The sequence below is a fragment of the Vigna radiata genome, chromosome 10, assembly GCF_000741045.1.
Source record: "Vigna radiata var. radiata cultivar VC1973A chromosome 10, Vradiata_ver6, whole genome shotgun sequence".
NCBI classification, from domain to species: domain Eukaryota; kingdom Viridiplantae; phylum Streptophyta; class Magnoliopsida; order Fabales; family Fabaceae; genus Vigna; species Vigna radiata.
This window is the reverse complement of record NC_028360.1, coordinates 4,508,044-4,532,320: the sequence shown is the minus strand read 5'-3', so window position 1 is coordinate 4,532,320 and position 24,277 is coordinate 4,508,044. Positions and strand designations below refer to the sequence as shown.

The 24,277-nt window shown below is 31.3% G+C and overlaps 1 protein-coding gene across 1 annotated transcript; it reads right to left on the bottom strand.

The window, feature by feature from the left end:
* Window positions 1–7,534: 7,534 nt before the first annotated feature.
* LOC106775297 (non-specific lipid-transfer protein-like protein At2g13820) lies at window positions 7,535–11,531 on the bottom strand. Its single transcript, XM_014662408.2, has 4 exons — window positions 11,023–11,531; window positions 9,032–9,088; window positions 8,407–8,457; window positions 7,535–7,847 (listed from the first exon to the last, which is right to left on the bottom strand). Exons 1-4 carry the CDS (start codon window positions 11,384–11,386, stop codon window positions 7,714–7,716), a joined length of 606 nt encoding a protein of 201 aa, XP_014517894.1. The 5' UTR covers window positions 11,387–11,531; the 3' UTR covers window positions 7,535–7,713.
* Window positions 11,532–24,277: the final 12,746 nt, after the last annotated feature.

Here is a 24,277-nt window from a genome sequence, read left to right as displayed (position 1 = left end):
AACTTTAATTGATGAATAGATTCAATTTTACTTTTTATTTTTTTCTCGTAAATTTTTTTATGAAAATATTTGTCGAAACATGACCTAAATTATAATATTTGTCCCATTTTATTTCTTTTAACTGTAATTCTAGTCTTTCTGGAGTTTTTAAAAATTCACAATTTTGAAGCAATCATTACTTGTGCATATGTTTTATTATATGTCGATTTAATGAACTCAAGACTAATATATATTTATTCAAATATTATTTAAAAATAATTTAATTAATAAATATAGAAATAATTATTTTGAAAGATTTAATGAAATTTACATCTCATTCAAATGAGCAGACTAAAATAGAGAGAAAATTAAAGAAACTAAAATCGTTGACCATAAATCAAAAAGTGAATAAAAAATTACAATTTAAGTTTTTATACTGTAATAGTTATATTGAAATTTGTTATGCTTTCAACGTTTAATCAACTACATCTTTAAAAGAAGTTTCGTTTTGCTCTTCAGTTATTGTGGTCAAGCACTCATTTATTCAACAATAATTAAACGTGTCCTATTTATTAGATATCCTTAATTGTATTTTTTTTAGCGTAATGATACTTTTACATTCATTTTATGACAACTCCACCATGTGTTGAAGTCTTGTTGGTTCATGTGGACAAAATTTTAAAAGTTGAAATTGATATGGAAATGGAATTGAGATGGGTTGGAGGAGTTTTGATTTTGGAGCTTCATTTGACGTTTCAATCATTTGACGTTTCAAAAATTAGAAACCTCATTTTCGCGAGAGGAGCATCATTCCACCCATAATCGCGAAAGAACCCTTGAGAGAGCATCCTCCCACCCACAAACATTGTCTGAGCAGAACTGGCCATTCACGGACTTTTCACCATTCAGTAGACTCCTGCCATTAATCGAAGTCTTGTCTGTTGCTATTTGTCGTTCCGAAGCACCAACGAATGCCGAAACCAACATTGACATAGTTTTTGAAGCTTCTCGTCGTTTCTTTCGTCAATCCTTTGTTGTTATTCAGTGGATTTGATTTGCTTTTTATAAATTTTTACCATTTAGGGGTTGTTGTGTTTTTGGGTGTTATTCTGATTTTTTTTATCTTATCTACTATAGGTATTGTTGCGATGAGGTACTACTTCGCTACAAGGATCAATTCAAAGAAGCTGGTCTTCTTTGTTGGCATTGGACATATAAGTGATGTTCAGGCATTGGTTGTCACATTTATATCCAACTCCATGGTCAAGGAACAATTACTTGTAAAACTCATTGTGCAGAAACAACACTAGGAGCAAAGGCCAAATAAGTGGGGAGTTCAGGCAAAGTTTATGCACACATGGGTCATCTGTTAAAATGACATTGATTTTTAAATAAAGTAGTTTTTTTTAAGACTTATTGGACATAGAAGTGATCTTCAGGCATTGATTATCACATTTATATTGATCTTCATGGCCAAGGAACAATTCTTTGTAAAACTCATTCTACATAAACAAGACTAGCAACAAAAGCCAAATAAGTGGAGAGTTCAGACAAAGTTTCTGCACACAGGGGTCATCTGTTAAAATGGAATTGATTTTTAAGTGAACTAATTTTTTTTAAGACTTACTGGACATACAAGTGATCTTCAAGCATTGATTATCACATTTATGTCCAACTTCATGACCAATGAACCATTCTTTGCAAAACTCATTGTGCAGAAACAACACTGGGAGCAAAGGCCAAAAAAGTGGGAAGATCACTTGTATGTCCAATAAGTCTTAAAAAAAATTGGTTCAATTAAAAATCAATGTCATTTTAACATTTGACCCCTGTGTGCAGAAACTTTGTCTGAACTCTCCACTTATTTGGCATTTGCTCCTAGTGTTATTTCTACACAATGAGTTTTATAAAGAATTGTTCCTAGGCCATAGAGTTCGATATAAATGTGATAACCAATGCCTGAAGATCACTTGTGTGTCCAATAAGTCTTAACAAAAATTGGTTTACTTAAAAAATCAATGTCATTTTCACAGTTGACCACTGTGTGCAGAAACTTTGTCTGAACTCCCCACATATTTGGTCTTTACTCCCAGTGTTGTTTTTGCACAATGAGTTTTACAAAGAATTGTTCATTGGCCATGGAGTTCGATATAAATGTGATAATCAATGCCTGAAGATCACTTGTATGTCCAATAAGTCTTAAAAAAAATGGTTCATTTAAAAATCAATGTCATTTTCACAATTGACCACTATGTGCAGAAACTTTGCCTGAACTCCCCACTTATTTGACCTTTGCTCCCAGTGTTGTTTTTGCACAATGAGTTTTACAAAAAATGGTTCATTGGTCATGAAGTTGGATATAAATGTGATAATCAATACTTAAAGATCACTTGTATGTCCAGTAAGTCTTAAAAAAAAATTAGTTCACTTAAAATTCAATTCCATTTTAACAGATGACCCTTGTATGCAGAAACATTGTCTGAACTCCACACTTATTTGGCTTTTTCTCCCAGTGTTGTTTCTGTATAATGAGTTTTACACAGAATTGTTCCTTGGCCATGAAGTTCAATATAAAGTGATAATAAATGCCTGAAGATCACTTCTATGTCGAATAAGTCTTAAAGAAATAGTTTATTTAAAAATCAATGTCATTTTAACAGATGACCCATGTGCGCAGAAACTTTACCTGAAATCCCCACTTATTTGGCCTTTGCTTCTAGTGTTGTTTCTGCACAATGAATTTTAGAAAGTTGTTCCTTGACCATGGACTTGGATATAAATGTGATAACCAATGCCTGAACATCACTTGTATGTCCAATGTCAGCAAAGAAGACCAACTTCTTTGAATTGATCCTTGTAGCGAAGGAGTACCTCATCGAAACAATACCTACAGTAGATAAGACAAAAAAAAATCAGAATAACACCCAAAAACACAACAACCCCTAAATGATAAAAATAATTAAAAAGCAAATCAAATCCACTAAGTAACAATAAAGGATTGACGAAAGAAAAAGCGAGAAGCTTTAAAAGCTACATCAATGCTGATTTCAGCGTTCGTTGGTGCTTCGGAACGGCAGACAGTGACAGACAAGACTTCAATTAACGGCAGGAGTCTGTTAAATGGTGAAAAGTTCGTGAATGGCCAGTTCTACTCAGACGATGCTTGTGGGTGGAAGGATGCTCTCTCTCAAGGATTCTCTCGCGATTATTGGTGAATGGATGCTCCTTTCGCGAAAATGAGGTTTCTAATTTTTGAAACCTCAAATGAAACCCCGAAATCAAACTCCTCCAACCCATCTCAATTCTATTTTCATGCCATTTTCAATTTTTAAAATTTTTTCACATAGACCAACAAAACTGCGACATACGGTGGAGTAAAAAATTTGTGATAGAATAGTGTCAAAGTATTATTACTTTTTTTTTAACATAGGACTAAAATATATTATAATAGTCTTAGAAACATGTGAAAAAGTTTATAGAGTTTAAAATTGTTCTTTAAAGATTTTTTAAGAGATGGTTGACAAACTGTCTTGGGTTAATCATTTACTAATTAAAAAACTCTTTTAAATTGATATAATTATTATTTTCATTTGTTTCCAATTATTTTTTAACCGCTATTCAACAAAAGAATTAAGTCAGAATGCTATAGTAATCATATTTTGTTTATTTCTTTTCCTTTTAAAAAAGTATTATTATGTTAACAATTAATTTTAAATGATGTTCGTACCATTATAAATACATGTTTCTCTTGGAATATTAAAAATAAATATAAAAAAATAATCATCATCTATATTTAATAAATACTTATATATTAACATGATATCTATTTTATGTATATAATTTTTATTTCCATTTTATTTTTTAATAATATAATTTTAAAAGTAATCGTTATTTTGAAATATTTTGTATAAAATTGTTATAGGTTTTTTTTATTGTAGTTTTTACTCCTACCATGGCGTACGTTTTAGTATTTTTATTATTTTTTTTATATATTAATTCAACCAATTTACATACATTATTAACTTATAATACAATACAAATATTTAGTAGATATTCATGCCTAACATCGTTTGTCGCACTTGATTTACGATAACTTTAAATAATGTTATATGTATATTTCAAGGTGTAAGGTCGAGGCCAACATCTAATGTTCAAAAAGTCATTCAATGGGTTCAAAGATTGTCTTATGTTCCAACTCTTTTGTAGTCATTCGTCCAAATTATTTGGAGGATACCTGCAGAAGGCATTTCGATATCAAAGTCACCTTAACGTTTGATAGTTCAAATATTAACCGTACAATAAATGCAATCACATACCTTCTTACCTCAAACTTATATTTATATATTTTTGGAGTGGGCTTTTGATTAGCAATGGCCTAATTACGATCCAATTTTTGGTAATCATCTTTACTTTAAGTTGCTCAACATTAGAGTTAATTGCCATGACAATTGACCGATCGATCACACTCTGCAACCGTTCGGTGGTGATGATGGCTTGTTTGAGCGCCTTACTAACAGTTGATCATCCTGTCTACGGTTGATCGGACGATCATACGGTACATAAGCCCTCAAGCCCAAGCCTGAAATGATTGACCAAGGGGTTTGTAATGGGATGAATGACTCCAATGTGTGGATACGAAGATTGGAAACAGGCTTCTAGGCAAGATGGTGAAATACCTAAAAGAGAAAAGAGAGAGAGCTCAACAACTCATGGTGTTTGATGAAGAAAAGATATCTACTGAATAAAGCAACTGGTGACATAAAACAGTATGTCAAGACCAAGCTCTTACATAGACAACAACTAGTTACTTTCATCTTCCAAGGAAGGAATCAAATTAAAGGCAACTATGGCAACTTGAGTAAGATTCTTACACTTAGTAATGACATGTCAGTCTTACAAGAAACTCCATTTTGCACTAAAAATAATAAACAATGTGCCTGGTACATACTTTGACTGTATCTATTTTAAAGTCTAAGACACATAGTCTGATGATTGATACTATAACACCGTCTAATACAAATCATTTATTGACACTGCATACATGCATGATATTGTCTAGTGTTAAGCCCAGACTAGTTGGCCCAACAAAAACCCTTCAGATAAAAGAAAAATTCAAAAAGGCGAAATAAACGAAACCGTACACATGGCATTAATGTGAAATGATTGCCCTTAAATGCTTGACGGTTAGCATTCCAAGAAATCATTTTTATCCCTCGCACACAAAACCCTTAAAAACCTCAAACACTTTCGTGCATCCTAAGTCATTTCAAATCATCTCTCAAGCACTCGTCTCTCCAAAACCCTAAACTCCCCAAAATTCTCATCCAAATAAGATCTTTAACCGCTACCATGGTTGTTGCACAAGAAGTTGTTGTCTCCATCGATGAGGTATAGCTACAACACAAGTCTTGGTTGTTCACGCCATTGAAGAAAAACCCATAAGGATCTATCTTGAGGACATGTACTTTCATGATGTGCACAAATAAAGAGAACAAAGCATACAAGCAAAGAGGTACTTTTCGTACATGTAATAAATGTTTTAAGCGTTAGTAAATGTATAGGAATATTGCATGTTTAAAACAATTTAACACATGTTAGCTCGTTGATAGAAACATCGTTTAGGAAGCAAATCGTTTAATATATGATCTTTAGATGATATAACACGTTAAACGCTTATTTTATAAAACTATTTGTAAGTTTTATTACATCGTTTAGCGAGATTTTCTTAGACGATTATTTTCTTTAAATGTTTATATATTCAACACTGTTTAAATATAAAATTTTAAGCTTCAATGTTTTGTTAATCGTACACTTAGACGTTTCCTTTTGTTAGACGATATTTGTTAAACATTATTTGTTAGAGGATTATTACTAAACAAATTCTATTTTCGCAAAGCATTATTTAATAGATAATTTACTTTGATAAACACTTATTTTGTTCAATGTTGTTTGTTAAACTTCAAAACAGAAAATGCTAGACAATCTCGTTTCTTTAGAAGATATTGTCTTAACACGTACTATCCTCTACCATTTCCATGTGAGTCTGAGGTGGGGACATCACACGTGTCTTGCTAGGCTAGGGTTGAATTTGTTCTCCTTCAGTTTCTTCTAGCCACCTTTTCACTTTAGAGTTCTCTGCCCTCATTGCATACATCTCTTTGTCATTACGCTTTTTCAAACCAGCCAACTTTCTTTGTAACTCTATAAGCATTACCATATGATTAAAGCCTTAACCAGGTACTTCAATCCTTTCGCTACTTCTCATGTTCTAGTAGACACCTTGTATGGAGATACAACTCGAACCCACGATGGGCGCCAAATGTTCTTATTGGACCAAGATGTCCTTATAATCACATGTGTCTTCCTACAATTTTTGCACCCCTAGTTGAGATGTCCTTTGTATCTTCTTTTTGATATGTACATGTATGGACCTTGACGACCTAGGGTCTGTAAGTCTATCATGCTTTTAGGGTTTCTCCTTGTGATTAATTATCCTTAATCTTTTTTTATCTAATGTAGGTTGAGTTATAGTAATATTGTTAACGTGTACATCCAAAGGCATGTTAGTCCACACCGATGTGTTGGCCGAGGTGACACCTCTTTGTCTTCCTAATACAAAAATGTTACAATAAGAGGTATATATTTATATATATTATACCTTATAGTTCCTCATAGGAATGTAATATTTATATTTCTTTTGAAAAAATTTTAAACAATTTTTGGAAGAGTAAATAAATAGTAGTGTTGTGAAAATGAGCTACCTTGTCTAGTCCACCATGGATTAGTGAGTTAAATTGGTTGATTCACTAACTCACTTAATTATAAGGTTTTTTATCTTTAATTCCAAAAGAATAACATTTTTTTTCTAATTAAAAACTAAATAAAATTCAATCCAAATAATGTTAATAATATAATAAAAAAGTAATAAATTGTTCGGGTTAGTAAGTCAACTTGGTTTAATGTGGTTGGTAATAAAAAAAAATAACAAATTTTGTAATATAATAATATAACTTAAAAAATTTGAATAAATTTATAAGCCAACTCTACTCATTATAAATTCAACGCGAGGGATTCAAGTTTTTAATTGATTGGACTCAAAATTGTCTTGTATCAAAATTTCAATTTCTTTTAAACTCAACTTGAACCAAACCCACAATAAATTGGATTCACTTACAAATTCAAACTTATTTTGATAACATTAATAAATAATATATTTAGTCATGTTATTAACTATAATGAATAATATATTTCATCATATTATTAACTATTATTAATCATATTATGAACAAATTGATAGTATGATATTCTGCTAATTTTTTTTGAGTTGTTACTTCATAAGAATCTTAACAAAAAATTACAATTATTTAGAATTTCATTCTATTTAGTTTTTTTAAAAATAGTTATTACTTTTACTTTTAATGTTTATTATATTTAAATAAATATATTTTAAATGCTAATTGATAAGCATTGTACATGTTAGGTGAGTAAATTGCGAGATAAATGTTGTTTTGTAAGGCATATAAAAGGCTTTATTAAAAAAATGACGAGCTAATAATGCAAGGAAGAAGCCATTAAAGTGTGGTGTTCACTACAAACAATGACAGTAATAATCAGAAGAGTGCATTAAATTACAACAAAAAGTTCAGTGAAAGTGGCTCACAAAATACACAAATAATGAGGAAATAAAAGAACCAACCACTAAAATAATGACACGAAGAATAAATGTGTATAAAATCAGAAGAATGAAGAGGCAAAGAGAGTAGACAAGCCAAAAATGAAGTTTCTCAAAGCAGAAGCTTTAATGGCTGAAACTCCATTTATGCTTCCAGTAGGGCTTGTAGAAGCATCTGAAGAAGGTGCTGGACCACCTGCATGATATTTATATATATCAAAATTATAACAAAATATAAATTTAAAATTTTAAACTTAGTTGTATTTTATTTTTTATTTGTAAAAGGTTTTTGTTTAACTCTAGTAAACAAATGAATTGTATATACTGTATGTGATTAAAACTAAAAATATAAGTACTAAAATAAAACAACAATGACCAGAATTTTAAACAAATAATAATACAAGAATCAAAAGCTAAGTAAAAAAAAAATTAGTGGAAAATAAAATGCAATAACCATATTTTAGAAACAAAAAGACATTTAAGAATTATATTTAGAAAGATGGTATGCTTGTTTTGATAGCTATAAACTTTATGTTTTATAGCCATAAACATAATTAATGAATGTTTCAATTGGTAAACTTAAATTAATTTTGGCTGTATTTTATTTGTATTATCAAAGTTTAACTCTAGTGTGTGGGAATGTTATTTCACTTAAATATAATTTTGGCTATATTTTATTATTTTCAAATAAACTTTCACTAAATGAATACAAGTACTGAAAATAAGAAGATGCATATAACATTTCAAAAACTTACCAGGACTAGAAGCAGCATTATTTGAAGGACTAGGGGCTTCTGGTGCAATACCTTCATTATATTGTCAAGAACCAAAATAAGTCATGACTAATAAAATTATCACATGATATTTTAATAATTTTTTGAGAATAAATTATATGTTATTATTGTATTAATTTATATATTTGAAACAGACCAATCACATACTATCACATTGTAAAAAGGTTATTAAATATAATTTTTTATAAAATTAAGCAATTAACATTGTTAAAAGAAAGAATTACATGTGTCCATAAATGATAAGATGTTAATAATAAACTTTAGCATATATTATATTAAAAGATACATTAACATTTTCTATTTATAATCAAATAATTTATTAGCAGCGTACCAAAATTATTTAATTTTAAAAAATTGGAGGTCCAAATGTATAACTTAAGTTTTATATCATCAAATTATACATGGTTAAAACTATATAGTCACAGGTTACTTAAACCAAAAGAAAAAAAATAACTGAAGAAAATTGATGATGAGTTTGAAAATTCACAATGGAAATAAAATTTTAATAATGTATAACACAACTATATTTTTTATTTTGTTACTTCAATTTATGGAAAAGAAAATAAAAAAGTGATTGAAAACTTACCTGGTGAAAGAGAACCTTCACTACTTGATGGAGGCAAGGACACCGGGACTCCCACAGCTGCCAATTAAGAAAGAAAGTCCAAAATAAAATAATCTTCAATATACAAATACAAAATAAATTCTTTGTAAACTGTAATGAAATAAATTTTACAAAAATAAAAAAATATTTTAAATGTCTTTTTATTTTAAATGTTGTTAATATTTATGTTTTAAAATATTTTAAATTTCTTTCTATTTTATTTTTTAATTTCTAAATAAAATATTTCTTTTATATATTAATAAAGATTATAATATACTACTTTAAGTATACACAAAAATAAATTTTTTACTTTTAAATTTTAATTTATATTAAATGATGATATATAATATAATATTCACCATAATTTCATTAAATTACTAGTAAATGAAGAAATGAAAGTTGAACCATATAAAAAAGAACTACAAATTGAGTCCATGCTTTAATTTCTGAAGTTTCTAAACTGAACCGATAAAAAATAAAAGAAAAATTTTGTTTCAAATAAAACTGAAAATTGATTTAACTAAATAATCAAGACTTTTTTAATTTTTGAAATTTTTTAATTTTTAATAACTGAAATTCTTTAATTTAAATCACTATTAAATTAAACTTATTCAAACTGAACTAATCTATAATATAATTTTAACCTGATTTCTTTGCAAGAGTTTACTTCATTATCTGTTCACAAAGAGCTTCTTTTTAGTTTTAACATTATAATAATATATTATTTTAAATATTTAGTCTTGTATTTTTATTATTATTGTATTTTATTTTTAAAATGGAAAGATGATTTTAATGGAAAAATAAAAAGAAAGTTATGTCTGACACATTTGAGATATACAAATGTTCCAAATTTAATTAAAATGATATATATATATATATATATATATATATATATATATATATATATATATATATATATATATATATATATAAAAGAAAATGTAATCTTACGAACTAATAAAAAAATTGAATTAGATATAAATCTAAATTTAAGATTACTCTTTTTTTTTCAAATGATAAAGAAAAGAATATGTAAAGTTTCATAAAAGCTGTTATGGTAATAAATATGGGTCCCACAGTACTAAATTACAACGTCTGTTATGGTTGGGTAGCTCCAGTCTATTTATTGTGACAGAAAGAAGGCTACTTCAGAGGTGGACAATAACTATTTCAATAAAAGATAAAGTGAAAAGGTTAAATTGGGTAGCATTAATTCACTGCAAAATAATTGTAATTAATTTTATTTTATTTAATGATATTTTCTTTCAAAAGGATTTAACTTTGTAATTAATAGTCAAACTTTCCTTTACATTATAATATAAAAAATTTATTTTGCCAATGATATTTTAAAAATAGTACCATCCCTAATCAAGTGCTGTAGATTCACATGCCCTCTCATAGGTGGCGTCGGTGACATTATTAATACGCATACAACATCACACCAAACTTAACGGATCTATACTAGAAGGAATTTGAAATAATTAATTCTATCATCACAATCTCACTCTTAATTAGGTTAAGAAAGAAAATAAACTATAAATAATTTTTTATTTGAACTAATAAACTATATGAGACATTTATTCCAATAATAAAATGATAAAAAAACATATAAAAATATAAATAAAAAAGCGTATATTTTTTCATTTAAAAAGATATTTGCAATTGTAGGTAAGATTATTTGAGTGTTAATATAAAAGGTTGAAATCCATTCCTTTCAGCATCACGTTTAATTATAAGATAAAAATATTTGACCTTAACAAGCAAAAACCTTGTAATTTGAAGTGAGTAACTCTCGTGATTTCCAGTTTTAAAGATGAATTTTAAATCTAGTTTAATTTTACAAAATCAATTTTTAAAATAGATTTATATTCATTTATATATTATTAATTAATTTTATTTTTAATCGACTTAATTGCAGTTTAAAAGATGATTTAACATCACATAAATGTAATTAAGAAGCATTGAGAAATTACCTGCACAGGCGCTAACAGGAGGAGTGGAGACATTACAAATTGAAGGTAGCTTCAAGGCTCTGTTCAAATCAATCTTTAATCCAATGGCGTCAGGTTTACCAAGCAAATCACACAAACAAATCGGGTTGGTATCGATCAACTCTGCCAACCCGGGGCAGCACCCTTGGTCCGGCTGTGTCAAATTACTCCCATCTTCCACAAAGGTAAGGCAATCTGACATGTTTGTCAGTGCCAAGAAGCAGCTATCGACTCCCGGCGCCGGAGCCGCGGCAGTTTCCGGTGCCGGAGATGGCGCAGATGTGGCACAAGAAGCCAGTGCAAGGAGTAAAGCGATGGTGACGGCGGTGGCAGTGGTTGGAATCATTTTGTTGGTGTGAAGTAATTTGGTCTTGCAGGCTTTGGGTGAAATTGAAGGGTTAATTTTGGCATGTGAAGAGACAGGTAAGAAGATGAAGTTAAATAGAGGAGAGGGTACGAACTTCCTAACTTTTGGTGGCTGAAATTAATGAATTTAACAGCTAACCAACTCTCTCTTTTTCTCTCTCTTCCTAATGCAACTTCTTTTCTCTCAAAATTAAAGTTCTGCATTACTTGTTGCTGAAATCTGTGTGTGTGAACCAAATTATGAGCCATTTCCACAACTGTGTGATTAAAACGGTTAGAAATAGCTGCTACTTTGATCAATGTGGTCTTACCAGAAAAAGTCTTACACAATTATTACTCTCTATTATTAGGAAAGAATTCCAAGAGATGTTATTATTATTATCACTCCTTTTGTTTTTTATGTTTTTATACTATTTTATCAAATTAAAAATATTTGAATTATATTTATAACATTTTTTTATTATTAATTTTTTACATAATATTATTTTAATCTTATCATTAATTGTACATTAGTATATATAATTTATATATTAATATAAATTATGTACTAATTATATGTTAATAATAAGAATCATGTATATGTATATATGTAAATATTAATTATACAATTAAACTGCATATTAAAAATTCATATGTATAATTAATATCATAGGAATATTGATTGTTCAATTAATAAATATGTATAAATAATATATATATTAATTGTACAATTTTATATATCATAGAATAATTAATGTACAATTATTTATATCTTATCATTAATTGCGCGTTGATGTATGCAATTTATATATTAATATACATTAAATATATATTATCATATACTAATTGCATGTTAATAATAAGAATTGTCTATATGTATATATTAATTATACAATTAATTCCATATTAAAATTATACAATTTCAGTATTTGATTTAATAAATTAGTAATGGGTATTGTTTGTTTATATGATAAACTATATTTGATATTTTGGTATGGATATATGTAATGCGTTTTAAAAGTCTATTCATGTTTTCACAATTATATTGATATTTTTATAAACACATATGAAATTTTTAATATAATTTATTAAATTTATTTTTTATATTATATTTCTCACTTCCTTTCAAATATATATCCACTAATCCTTCTACTTTGCTTATCTGATTGAAAAACAAAGACCGTAGGATTGATTATAACACCAAATTCTTCAATTTGGATCAATCAGTGTCTTCGTTTATGTAATTTGAGTCTCAGTCCTTTTTCTTGGTCCTTTTTTTGTTTATGCATTGCATGTGAGTCTTTCTCTATTTGTACGTGCCTTTTTAGTCATCTATATGAGTCTCTACTAAAAAGAAATCATAATAATAAATCTTGATCGTTCTTGTGATGTTTTTATATATAGATAGCATCCTGCAAGTTAGGAAAGAAACCAATTACATAATTTTTATGTGATTGATACCTTGTAATTGTTAATTGTATGATTGTACAATGATTTGTTTGCATGATTGAGCTGTGTGATAAGATATGATAGGTTGAATTGAGATTGGAATTATGATTTGGCTTACTTGAATTATATGATGAAATTGGGATTAGAATTACTTGTATTATATTAGTGAAGGTTTTGTGATTCGACTTTGGTATGTTTTAACATTTCTGTTTATTGTTGGATTGAATTTGCAAGGCTGGAATGACATAAATATGCAAAATTGTGTTATGCAAAATTGTGCAGAATCATTGGGTGAGAATATACTCATTAGAAGAATCCAAAGTCAGAGAGCTACTAACTTGGTGGTCGCTCGACGACAATATACTCATCAAATGAAGTTAAAGTTAAAGAGCTACTAACTTGGTGGTCGTTGGGTGAGAATATACTCGCTGATTGAAATCAAAGTTAGAGAATTCACTAACTTGACAGTAGCTTGGTGAGACAAGTCTCGCTGAACAACTTTTGGAAAATTTTAAGTCTGTGAGTTCTGGTGATTATTTTGTTAAGAGAGATATCTTATCGATAATCACCTTATTGGTGTGAGCAGTGAAAAATAGGTGTTTAAGCATATGTGTGTGTGTGTTGGAAAACAGGTAGACTTCGTTTCAACACCAAAAGGATGGGTGAATTGGTGAGGTTTCAAAATCAGAGTCTTTTTTAAATCTTTTTCGCAAAGTATAAACTTTTACAAAGTTTCTTGAATCACAAGGAATGAAAATTTCAAGTGCAGCGAAAAATACTAAGTTGACTACAAAACCAGTAAAGTCAACTGAACGTAAAAGAATAGGGATAGAGAATTCAAATGCAGGTTTTTATACTGGTTCGGCCTCAATGCAAAACATATATCAGAATCAACACAAAACATGTTCAATAAGATATCAACCAATAAGCAACATAACATGTAACACATAATGAAAACATGTGTTATTAATAATGTGTTGTCATCATAAAAAATAGAGTGATTAAAGCACGATGAGATTAAGGTTAGCTAAAGCAATGTTTTCCTTATCAACAATCTCAACAATCTCCCCTTTTTTTTAATGATGCACAAACATGATTAATAAGCAACCATGTTTGTACACAAATAGCTCATAAAATCAGTATCAGATCAAGCAAGCAAAATAACTGATTTTATCCAATGTGTTTAATCAAAGTATCAAAGCAAGTAAAATTATATTTCTCCCCAATTACTCTGAATAAAACATATCAAGCAAACAATCACATATCAAGCAACATAAGTAGATTAATCAATCTTTCACAATATTTCTCCCCCTTTGTGCATTAGCAAAAAAGTGTGCTTTCAAATATGGATATGCTGATATCAAAAGAAATAGAGATGCATTGGTAAAAATAAGCAGTTTAAACATGCAGTGATGCTCCCCTTATCACAGATATTCACATGAGATAGATAACCTCCCTGATAACGGTTCAAAAACTGTTATTTTTATACTTAAAACTGATATCAAATACATCCTTTATGACTTAGAATTAGCTTGAAATCATGCAATTTGCTTAAGTTAGAGTATAAGAGAGTCAAATTAGGTTTTATTGGTTTTATGCTTGGTTTTCCTTTGATGTGGCAAGATTTATCAGGAATTGAATGAAGGAAGTCAAGTAAGGGAGGAATTGGATGCAAAAAAAGGTGGAAAAGTGAAGAAAAGAAGAGTCGCAGCCATCGCTGGGTGGTGAAACCACCGCCAGGCAGTGTACTCTCTAGGCAATTTTATGTCAGACGCTCAAGCGGCACCGCTAAGGGATGGAATTGAGTATCGCATTCACCGTTGGGCGGTGGACTCTTTAGTGGATTCTCTGGACGACGCTTAAGCGGCAGCGCTGGGTGGTAAGATCAAGTGCCATGCCTACCACTGGGTGGTGAAGCCACCGCCAGGCGGTGTACTATTGGGCCTAGGCTAAATTTCTAATATTTTTCTGAGTTATAAATAGATTTGCACGAATCAGAGAAGCTATATTTTGGCAGAAAGGACGCATAAACACATTCTTCTCACCTTGGAGGCGGATTTTGGATGCGGAAGCTCCAATCTATCAATTCTAGGGTTATCTTTTCCATACTTTTCATTCAATTCATCTAGATTCACTATGATTATGGTGAACTAAACCCTTCTGTCGTTGGGGAACAATGTAATCCTATTTGAAACTCTCTTATATTGAAATTCTCGCTTTATTCATATACTTTTGTTTATCAATTGTTAGAGTTTTTCTTCCATTATATTTGCATGCTTTGCTTAAGACATTATTCAATAGCATAATCTTTGATTCTATCTATATGGAGACGTATAATTAGGTCTAGACATGAGGGAATTCTCTTGATAGCAATATTACCTAGACATAGGGATAGGAGGATCAATTGTCATAAGCTTCTGTGCGAATTATGTAATGCATGAATAATTGTTAGGGAGACTAGACATAGTAAACTAGTAATTAGGAGTAGACTCTATGAACCAAGATATTGGAAATAGGGGAATTTAGAAAGTGGCATTAACATTGATAAAGAAGTTGAATTTAGTAAGAATAGTAGATATTTGAGAGTGGATTAGGATGAAACCGTAAACCCCAACAACATCATTCATCCATATCGTTTAACTGTCAATTGATCAAACTTTGCATACATATTTATTTTTTGTCTTGCATTTAAAACCTTAATCTTCGTTCTAACAAGTCTTAGGAAATCAAGAGTTAACATGAACGTTTAGGCCTAAGAGTCCTTTGGGAAACGATACTCAAACTTACCGTTTTATTATTACTTGATACGATCTGGTAAACTTGCTAGAGTGTTAACAAGTTTTTGGCATCGTTGCCGGGGACTCGTAGTTTAACTATTCTAGTAGTGTGATTATTGATTGAATTTGACTTGATTTTTGTTTTTTTTTTGTTTTTGTTTTATTTTTATATAAAAGTGCTTTTTAGAGTTTTGTTTCTTCTGTATGCAGGATACGATTCGTACTAGAAGCAAGAAAAGTACAAAACCTCTTCTTGAAGGATTGAGTGCAAATTGAAGGAGAAGGAAGGTTCAAAGATCATCCAGAGATTTATTCCCCTCTCTTGAGAGATTGTTGCAACCCTCACCAGAAGCATCCAACCAGAGCACATAAGAGATGGCTGAGGAGGAAGTTCAAAGGAGACGTACTCTGACAGATGCTACCACTATAGTTGGCCTTCAACACTTTAACGCATAGCAAGGCCAAGGGTCAATGCACTGAACATGGAGATGAAGTCGGCGTTGATTCACTTGTTGCAAAGCAATCAATTTAATGGACTGTCACATGAAAGTCCATATGATCATCTCACCACATTCAATGAGATTTGCAATACGGTGAAGATCAACGGAATGACAGATGAAGCTATTAAACTTAGCTTGTTTCCTTTCTCATTGGGAGACAGTGCTAAACTGTGGTTGAACTCTTTTCCAAAAGAAAGCTTTACAACCTGGGAGGTTGTGGTGGCGAAATTTTTGAACAAATATTTTCCAAAGTCGAAAATCAACAAAGGTAAGATGGAGATATCTTCTTTTAGGCAAGGCATGGAGGAAACCCTAGGCCAAGCATGGGACAGATTTAAAAGTTTCCTGAGGAAGACGCCTGTGCATGGTTTTGATGAGACAATTGTAGTTCTCACGTTCCTTGGAGGTCTTGGCACACAGTCCAAGCTTATGTTAGATGCTTCAGCTAAAGGCAACATTAAAAGAAAGACTATTGAGGAAGCCTATGAGTTGATAGAAAGCATGTCAGCTAATGAGAATGAAACTCATAATGAAAGGGGCGTGCCACTTATGAAAAAGGGAGTTCTTAAATTGATCACTGAAGATGTTTTGCTTGCGTAGAACAAGCTCTTAACTCAACAATTAAAGAATCTGGCAAGGACTATTGCTCAACTGTCGAACGAGTTAAAGAATGTTTCACAGGTACAACAATAATTTTGTGATCGTTGTGGTGGTGACCATATCAATGGTCATGTGCTTTTCCAGAAGAGGCCCAAGAAGAAGAAGCAAATTACATGGGCAATCAATTTCAATACCGCCGGGGCAATTTCAATCAAGGTAATTACAACCAAGGTTGGAAGAATCACCCAAGCATTAGGCAAAGCCAGAATAATCAAATTGGGCAAACTGGAGGCCAATTTAATAGACCACAACAACCACCACTATGGCAGCAGGTATCTGTGTTAACTGAAAAATTGAATATTCTTGATAAGAAGTTTGACAAATTTTTGAAGGTTCATGATTCTAATTGCAAGAGCTATGACGCTACCTTTAGGAGTTTGAAGACGCAAATTGGTCAGTTATCTAAAAGGGTGGATGTCACAGAGAAAAATCAATTTGGGGCTAAAACTGAAGTTAACCCTAGAGAAGATTGTAAGGTTGTGGTGAGCATGGTTGAGGAAAGAGTGGAAAAAGAAAGTGTAGAGTTAGAAAAGAGAGAGGAAAAAGAAGAAATAGGTGAGGGAATGATTGAAGAAGAAAAAGAGAAGGGGGAAGAGAAAAAAATAGAAAAAGAGGAGAAAATTGAGAAAGACGAGAGAGATCTTCCTTACACAAGAGAGAAAGAGAGAAAAAAGAGTAAGTGTGAGTGTTTTAGAGAAATCTTCAATCAAATGGAGATTACTACACCGTTGACCAAAACACTTCAACAAATTCCTGTTTATGCAAGACATATAAAGCAATATCTTGGAGAAAAGATAGAGATTGAGGAGAAAGCTATTAAGGAACAAGAAGGTTGCAATGACTTTTTGAGAAAAAAACACCCTCCAAAAATGAAGGATCCAAGAAGCTTACAATTCCTTGCGCCATTGGGAGTGTGAAGATAGGAAAAGCTTTACTTGATTTAGGATCAAGTGTTAATTTGATGCCCTTATCTATGCTGAAGAAGATTGGTGGTCTGACATTAAAGCCAACAAAGTGATGAAGGTTGAAAAACAGTTATTTTCATATGTCAATTTGGACCAAATTACACCCTTTACTACTCGGAATGAGCTTAGAATCAAGCAAAACTCAATAAATGAGTCTGGAGAGAGTCAAAAGTTGTTTTTAGCGATTTTATGCTTATTTTGCATTGTTTTGTAGCTAATTTGAGAAAAGTAAGAATGGAGTTGAAGATGAAGGTCTTAGACTTAAGAAAAGGAAATAAAGGTTGAAGATATGCAGAAAAGTCAACCAGTCAACCAGTCAACCAGGAAAAATCAACCAGTCAACCAGGGAAACCGTCGGGCGGTGGCGATTGCCGCCGGGCGGTGGCGGCAAATTATGGGAAACCGCCGGGCGGCACATTCAAACCGCCTGGCGGTGGCTCGTTGGACTTGGACCTGTTTTATGTGTTTTTATGATCTGTTTGGGCTTGGGCTTGTTTTATGTTATTTTTATGCCCTATTTAAAGGCCAGAACGTCTTAGGGTTTGTATCTTTTGATGGCTTAGGCACAGAAACACACTTTTCACCCCTTTGGGGTAGATTTGGAGATGGTGACAGTTCTCCTTTTCTCATTTTTAGGGTTTTTATCTCTTTCATTCCATTCTTCACCTAGTTTCTCCATGACGATGGTAAACTAAATCCTATTGTTGTTGGGGAATTCAATGTAATCTTTTGATACTCTCTCTTATTGAAACTATTGATTATTTATATGGTCTCCATATGTTTTGATTAATTATTGTTGGGTTATCATCTGTGCTTAAGGCTTTTATCGTTTAACTCATTCGATATATCGTTGTTTGTCGTTATTGACATGGGGACGTGCGGTAATGACATGAACTGGTNAGTAATCTCTTGATTCTGTAATACCACCTAGGGATAGGGGTAGGACGATCAATTGCGCTAACTTCTGTTTATAATGCGGTATTAATTACTAGGGGAGGCTAGGGATAGCAAGCCAGTAGTTGATATTAGGCCCTTTTCGCCGAGGGATCGGGTTAAGGGGAGGCTAAGAAAGTCGCATAACAATTGAATCAATCTAATAATCAAGGGTAGTATGTAAGAGAGAGTGGAATAGATGAAATTGTTAGTCCTCAACAACATCCATTCATCCATTGTTTTGTGTTTAACCTCAATTGATCAAATTGTATTCATGTTTATTTTTCTGCACTTTATATTAAAAAATCCCAAAATATTATTTTTATAGTCTTGATTGGTTAAGCAAAAGCACAATAGTTTAGTGCCGTGAGTCTCTTGGGAAAACGATACTTGGACTTACCATTTTATATTACTTGTACGATTTGGTACNCTTGCCAATTTGTCAACACAAAGATTTCCTTGATCATGGCAGACGAATCATCAAAGAAACCCTATGGTGTGGTGGAGGATGTGGTAATTCGCATTGAAAGACTGGAATTCCTGGTTGACTTTGTGTTGATAGAGATGAAGGAGGATGATAAGATCCCGATTATTCCTAGAAGGTCATTCATGAAGATGGCCAAAATAGTCATTAATGTTTATGATGGGGTAATCATGCTTAAAGACCAAGAAGAAAAGGTGATCTATAATGTCTTTAAAGAGAAGCATATTCGAGTAAGAAAGATGGGTCACAAAGCTTCAAAGGAAGATGTACCAGTGGCTAGACCTAAATCTGCTAAAATGGTCAACAGAGGTAATTGTGTTTTAATGCAGGTAAAGGAAGAAGAGAAAGTAGATAAAGGAGGGACAATTCACTTTGACTTAAAGAATGCACCACTCAAGCTTGGTACTCTTGTTAGATACAAGAAGAAGCTATGGGTGGTGAAAGGTTTTAAAGAGAATGGAGTTGTAGAGATTGAAGCTCCATATTCGAGGCAAGTTAAGAAGGTGGACATAAAGTAGTTGATGAGTTGGTGTGATGAAGGCAAAGAAAACACCAACATAAAAGGTGGAGTTTGAGCTTTACTAGGTCAAGCTAATGATGTTAAAGAAGTGCTTGTTGCGAGGCACCCTAGTGAATCAAGAACATTATTTTTTGTGATTTTGGATTTTGTTAAACTTTGTTTATTAGGTAGCATTTATTGAGGGATGCTAGATGATGGATGGTACACCTACTGATGGATGTTGGTAAGATTTGCACTTATTGATAAGTGCTAGTAAGGTTATTGGGTCAGGCTCGTGATATTAAACAAGCGCTTGTTGGGAGGCAACCCAAGATTTCTTGTCTTTTGTAATTTGAATTCTTAGTATAGGATTTGCTTTTGTTGAGTAGTATAGGTTAATGTACTTGGTCTGAAACTTTTCTGAATATGATGGTTTGACTGTTAGTTGCATGAGATAAGTTGCTTGATGATGCTTGCTATTGAATGATGATTGAGATTGCCATATGCTGATTTACAGGTGGAGTGTTCACCAGTTATGTGAACAGATATATGATGATTTTGTGATTGTGATTATGATACCAAGTAGGGTGTTTGTCTAAGATGTTTGGAATGATATTGATCTTATGAGTGAGGTTTTGAGCTCTAGAGTACTTATTGATATATTTGCTATCTACTTGAAAGCATCAATGATTTTGCCTGAGTTTCTATGATTGATTGAATTACATGTATATGTCATATGATCAAGGCCGTTTTTGAATAATCCCTTTCTTAGCCAAAGAAAAAGTTTCGCCCAATATGAAAAGAACATCATATGTTCTACCCTTTTTGAACTTAAGCCTTAAACAGGAAGTGAAAACCCTTTTTGAAAATCGTTACCTTGAGTTAAGTTGAGAAATGTTGTGTGGTATTGATAAATGTTCAAGTTTGGGGTTGTGGGAAAATTGAAGAAGAAAAGTTAGGCATTGAGCTAATGTGTTGAATGAAAAACATGAAAAAAGGATAGAAAAAATAGAAAAGATATAATGAAAAGAAAAAGCTCAATGTGAAGAAAGGGGAAAGTTGGGAATAAGTGAGATTTGAAAAAAAAGAGTTGTGCTTGAATTTGAATGTTTGAATGACTTTCTTGACTCAAAGATTTTGTGATCTAGAAAAGCCAATTTTTCTTGTTAGCTCAACCTCATTATAAGCCTTGAAAAGTCCTTTTGATGACATGTGTACGCGATGATGTTTGATTGTGGTAAATGAATGACAATTTTATTCTATGTGACATATGGATCGTAGAGGGAAGGAGTGAACCTTTTGAAACATTTGAGTGATTGAGTGAAACACCTTGTTTAGTGAGGAATACTTCCATGAGTCTATGATTATATCTATGCTTAGTTAATTGATCATTCACGAGAATAAAATCTGTTGAGAATTATGTGATTATGAGAACACTATGATGAATTGATTTGAAGCATATGTGCATCTTGATTAAATTCTGTCGATGAGCAGATTTGAGTGGTGACTTGTCTTGAGATATTGGTTTGGAATATGTTGAACCATTGTTATGAATTGTGGAAGATTAAGTTACATTTAGTTTGCTTGAGGACAAGTAAAGTTCTAAGTTTGGGTTGTGATAACGGTTCAAAAACCGTTATTTTCATACTTAAAATTGATATCAAATACAACCTTTATGACTTAGAATTAGCTTAAAATCATGCAATTTGCTTAAGTTAGAGTAAAAGAGAGTCAAATTAGGTTTTATTGGTTTTATGCTTGGTTTTCCTTTGATGTGGCAGGATTTATCAGGAATTGAATGAAGGAAGTCAAGTAAGGGAGGAATTGGATGCAAGAGAAGGTGGAAAAGTGAAGAAAAGAAGAGTCGCAGTCACCACTGGGCGGTGAAATCACCGTCGGGTGGTGTACTCTCGAGGCAATTCTCTGCCAGACGCTCAAGCAACACCGCAAAGGGGTGGAATTGAGTATCGCACTCACTGTCGGGCGGTGGACTCTTCAATGGATTCTCTGGACGATGCTCAAGCGACAACGCTGGGTGGTGAGATTAAGTGTCGCACCTACCGCCGGGCGGTGTACTATTCGGCTTGGGTTAAATTTATGATATTTTTCTGAGTTATAAATAGATTTGCACGAATCAGAGAAGCTATCTTTTGGCAGAAAGGACGCAAAAACACATTCTTCTCACCTTGGAGGCAGATTTTTGATGCGGAAGCTCCAATCTATCAATTCTAGGGTTATCTTTTCCATACTTTTCATTCAATTCATCTAGATTCACCATGATTATGGTGAACTAAACCCTTCTATTGTTGAGGAACAACGTAATCATATTTGAAACTCTCTTATATCATTTTGGTACTTTAGGTTGATGATATGTTAGTAGCTGGTTTATATATGAATGAGATCAGAAGCTTGAAGCAATAATTATCGAAGGAATTTGACATGAAGGATTTGGTTCGAGCAAAAAGGATCCTTGGAATGCAAATCAAAAGAAATAAGCAAAAAGGTATTTTGTAGTTATCTCAAGTAGAGTACATTAATTGTATTTTGTAGAGATTCAACATTAGTGACGCCAAAGGAGTTAGCACACCTTTGGCTAGTGATTTTTTTCTGTCTAAAAAATAATCTCCTCAAACGAAGAAAGAAAAGGAGTTCATGGATAACATTGAGAAAGATTCTTGGGAGTAAGAATCCAATAGACATCTTAACAAAGGTAGCAACCATTGACAAACTGAAATTGTGCTCAACTTTAATGGCTTGCTATAATAATATATTATAGAAGATTGTTGTAATGATCGAGGTATGAAGACATATTAAAATTATTCTTCAAGTGGGAAATTGTTAGAATCGGTAAAAAAAAGTTTTTATCTAATAAAAATCAATGAAGGAGAGAAGATTAAGGAAATAAAAAAATTAAATAAAAATAAATTAATATATAAGAGAAAGAAATAGATAACAAAATAAATTGAGAAAAAATTTCAATTTAAGAAAGAAGTACAGAAAAGCAGAGAAAAATGATAACATAACTTTTATTTTTTATCAATAATATATTTACAGTAAAAAAGAAATAAAAAAAGAGAAAGAAAAATGATATTGTAATTTTTATATTTTTATCAATAATATATTTACAGTATAATTTAAAGAATTTTATTTTTAGTGTTATTATTCTATATTTATATTTTTGTCTCACAAATCTAATTTAGAAAAATTTTATTAAATTTTGTAATAGGTTAAAAAACTAAAAGGAGGTAGAAAAGTTTGGTATAATTACATGCGCATAAATAATAACCAAAACCAAAGTTTGCCCAGTTTAACACACACAAACAAGGTTCTCTTTTCTGAAAATAAAACAATCCAAAAAGCATGAAAGTAAGGAAAGCAAGAAAACCTAGAAAATGGAGCATACATTAAATGAAATAAAAGTAAAACATGGCTAAAGAAAACATTAACCTTAGACTTAAAAAAAAAAAAAAAACTTTTCTTTTCTAGATTTCACCCTACACAGTAAAAATCTATGGTAGAAAATCTGCGCTGGTTTGCGTTTTGATAATTGAAATGCACATTTCTTTTTGTCATAAATTAAAACAATTTCTTAAAAAAAATAACAACTTTTGACAGAACTCATCAAACTCTAAATCTCACACTTACTTCTTCTCAGTAAACAAAAACAAAACATCTTGAAGTTCACTCTCGCCTTCATCTGTCGCATCGTGAGGATTTGAGAAGTAAAAGAAAAAATTCTAAAAGATAACATATTCTAATTTTTTTCAATATTAAATATTTATAAATAAATTATAAATGTATAAATTTAAAATAAAAGTACTCGTTAACAATTGTATAAAAGTAAAGAAATTATATAAAATATTACATGATGATGTATAACTAAAATTTCATAATAATTAGAACATTTATTAAATTTACAAGTTGAATGATGATAAACATTTATTATTATAATATTAAATTAGTATGTTATCAATGATATTGATGATAAATTACATTGATAAAAATGAGTTTAGAATGTAAAAACGATTATATGTCATCAAGAGAGTACTCTACATTATAAAATATACCAAAAATATAACATCATATTAAAAGGAGGTAAAATAGACTAAATGTATCTCCAAATATTTGTAACAATTTGAATAAAATTATGTAAGAACCTAAAAAATAAAGTATTAGAGTAGAAAAAACGTTTCTTCAATAATGCAGATTTTACAACAATTTGATAACGACACGTGTCGTTCTGTCATTTGTTGTTTTAAATGAATTTTTTAACAATTATAATTTTGTTTTCGAAGGCGGTTTTGGAAAGAAAAATGCTAAAATTTGTTCCGCTTTAACTTTGTGAAATTCATTCCTAGAAAGTCTCTCACCAGCTTTCTATTCTCCATTCGAAACTTCTCGCTCCACCACCGAAATCGTCCACCGTCAACCATTGTGAAAATCGTGCTTGGGTCCACTTTTCTCTCTGGACGAAGTCAGTCCGCCATTGAAGTGTTGGGAGGAAGTCTTGCTTCAGTCCACCATTGGCATCTTTTCTTGAAAGGTTGCTTTTTTCGCTATTGTCATTGTTCCTTCATGGGTTGGGTGTGGTAACTTTCTCTACAGCGTGTGTTTCGTTTTTAATC

Bases quoted from the DNA above. Each gene is read 5' to 3' on its own strand.
- LOC106775297 (XM_014662408.2), bottom strand. From the start codon at position 11,386: ATGATTCCAACCACTGCCACCGCCGTCACCATCGCTTTACTCCTTGCA. The intron at 8,458-9,031 runs GTAAGTTTTCAA...AATATAATGAAG, and splicing joins TGAAGGTTCTCTTTCACCAG to GTATTGCACCAGAAGCCCCT. The intron at 7,848-8,406 runs GTAAGTTTTTGA...AATATCATGCAG, and splicing joins TAATGCTGCTTCTAGTCCTG to GTGGTCCAGCACCTTCTTCA.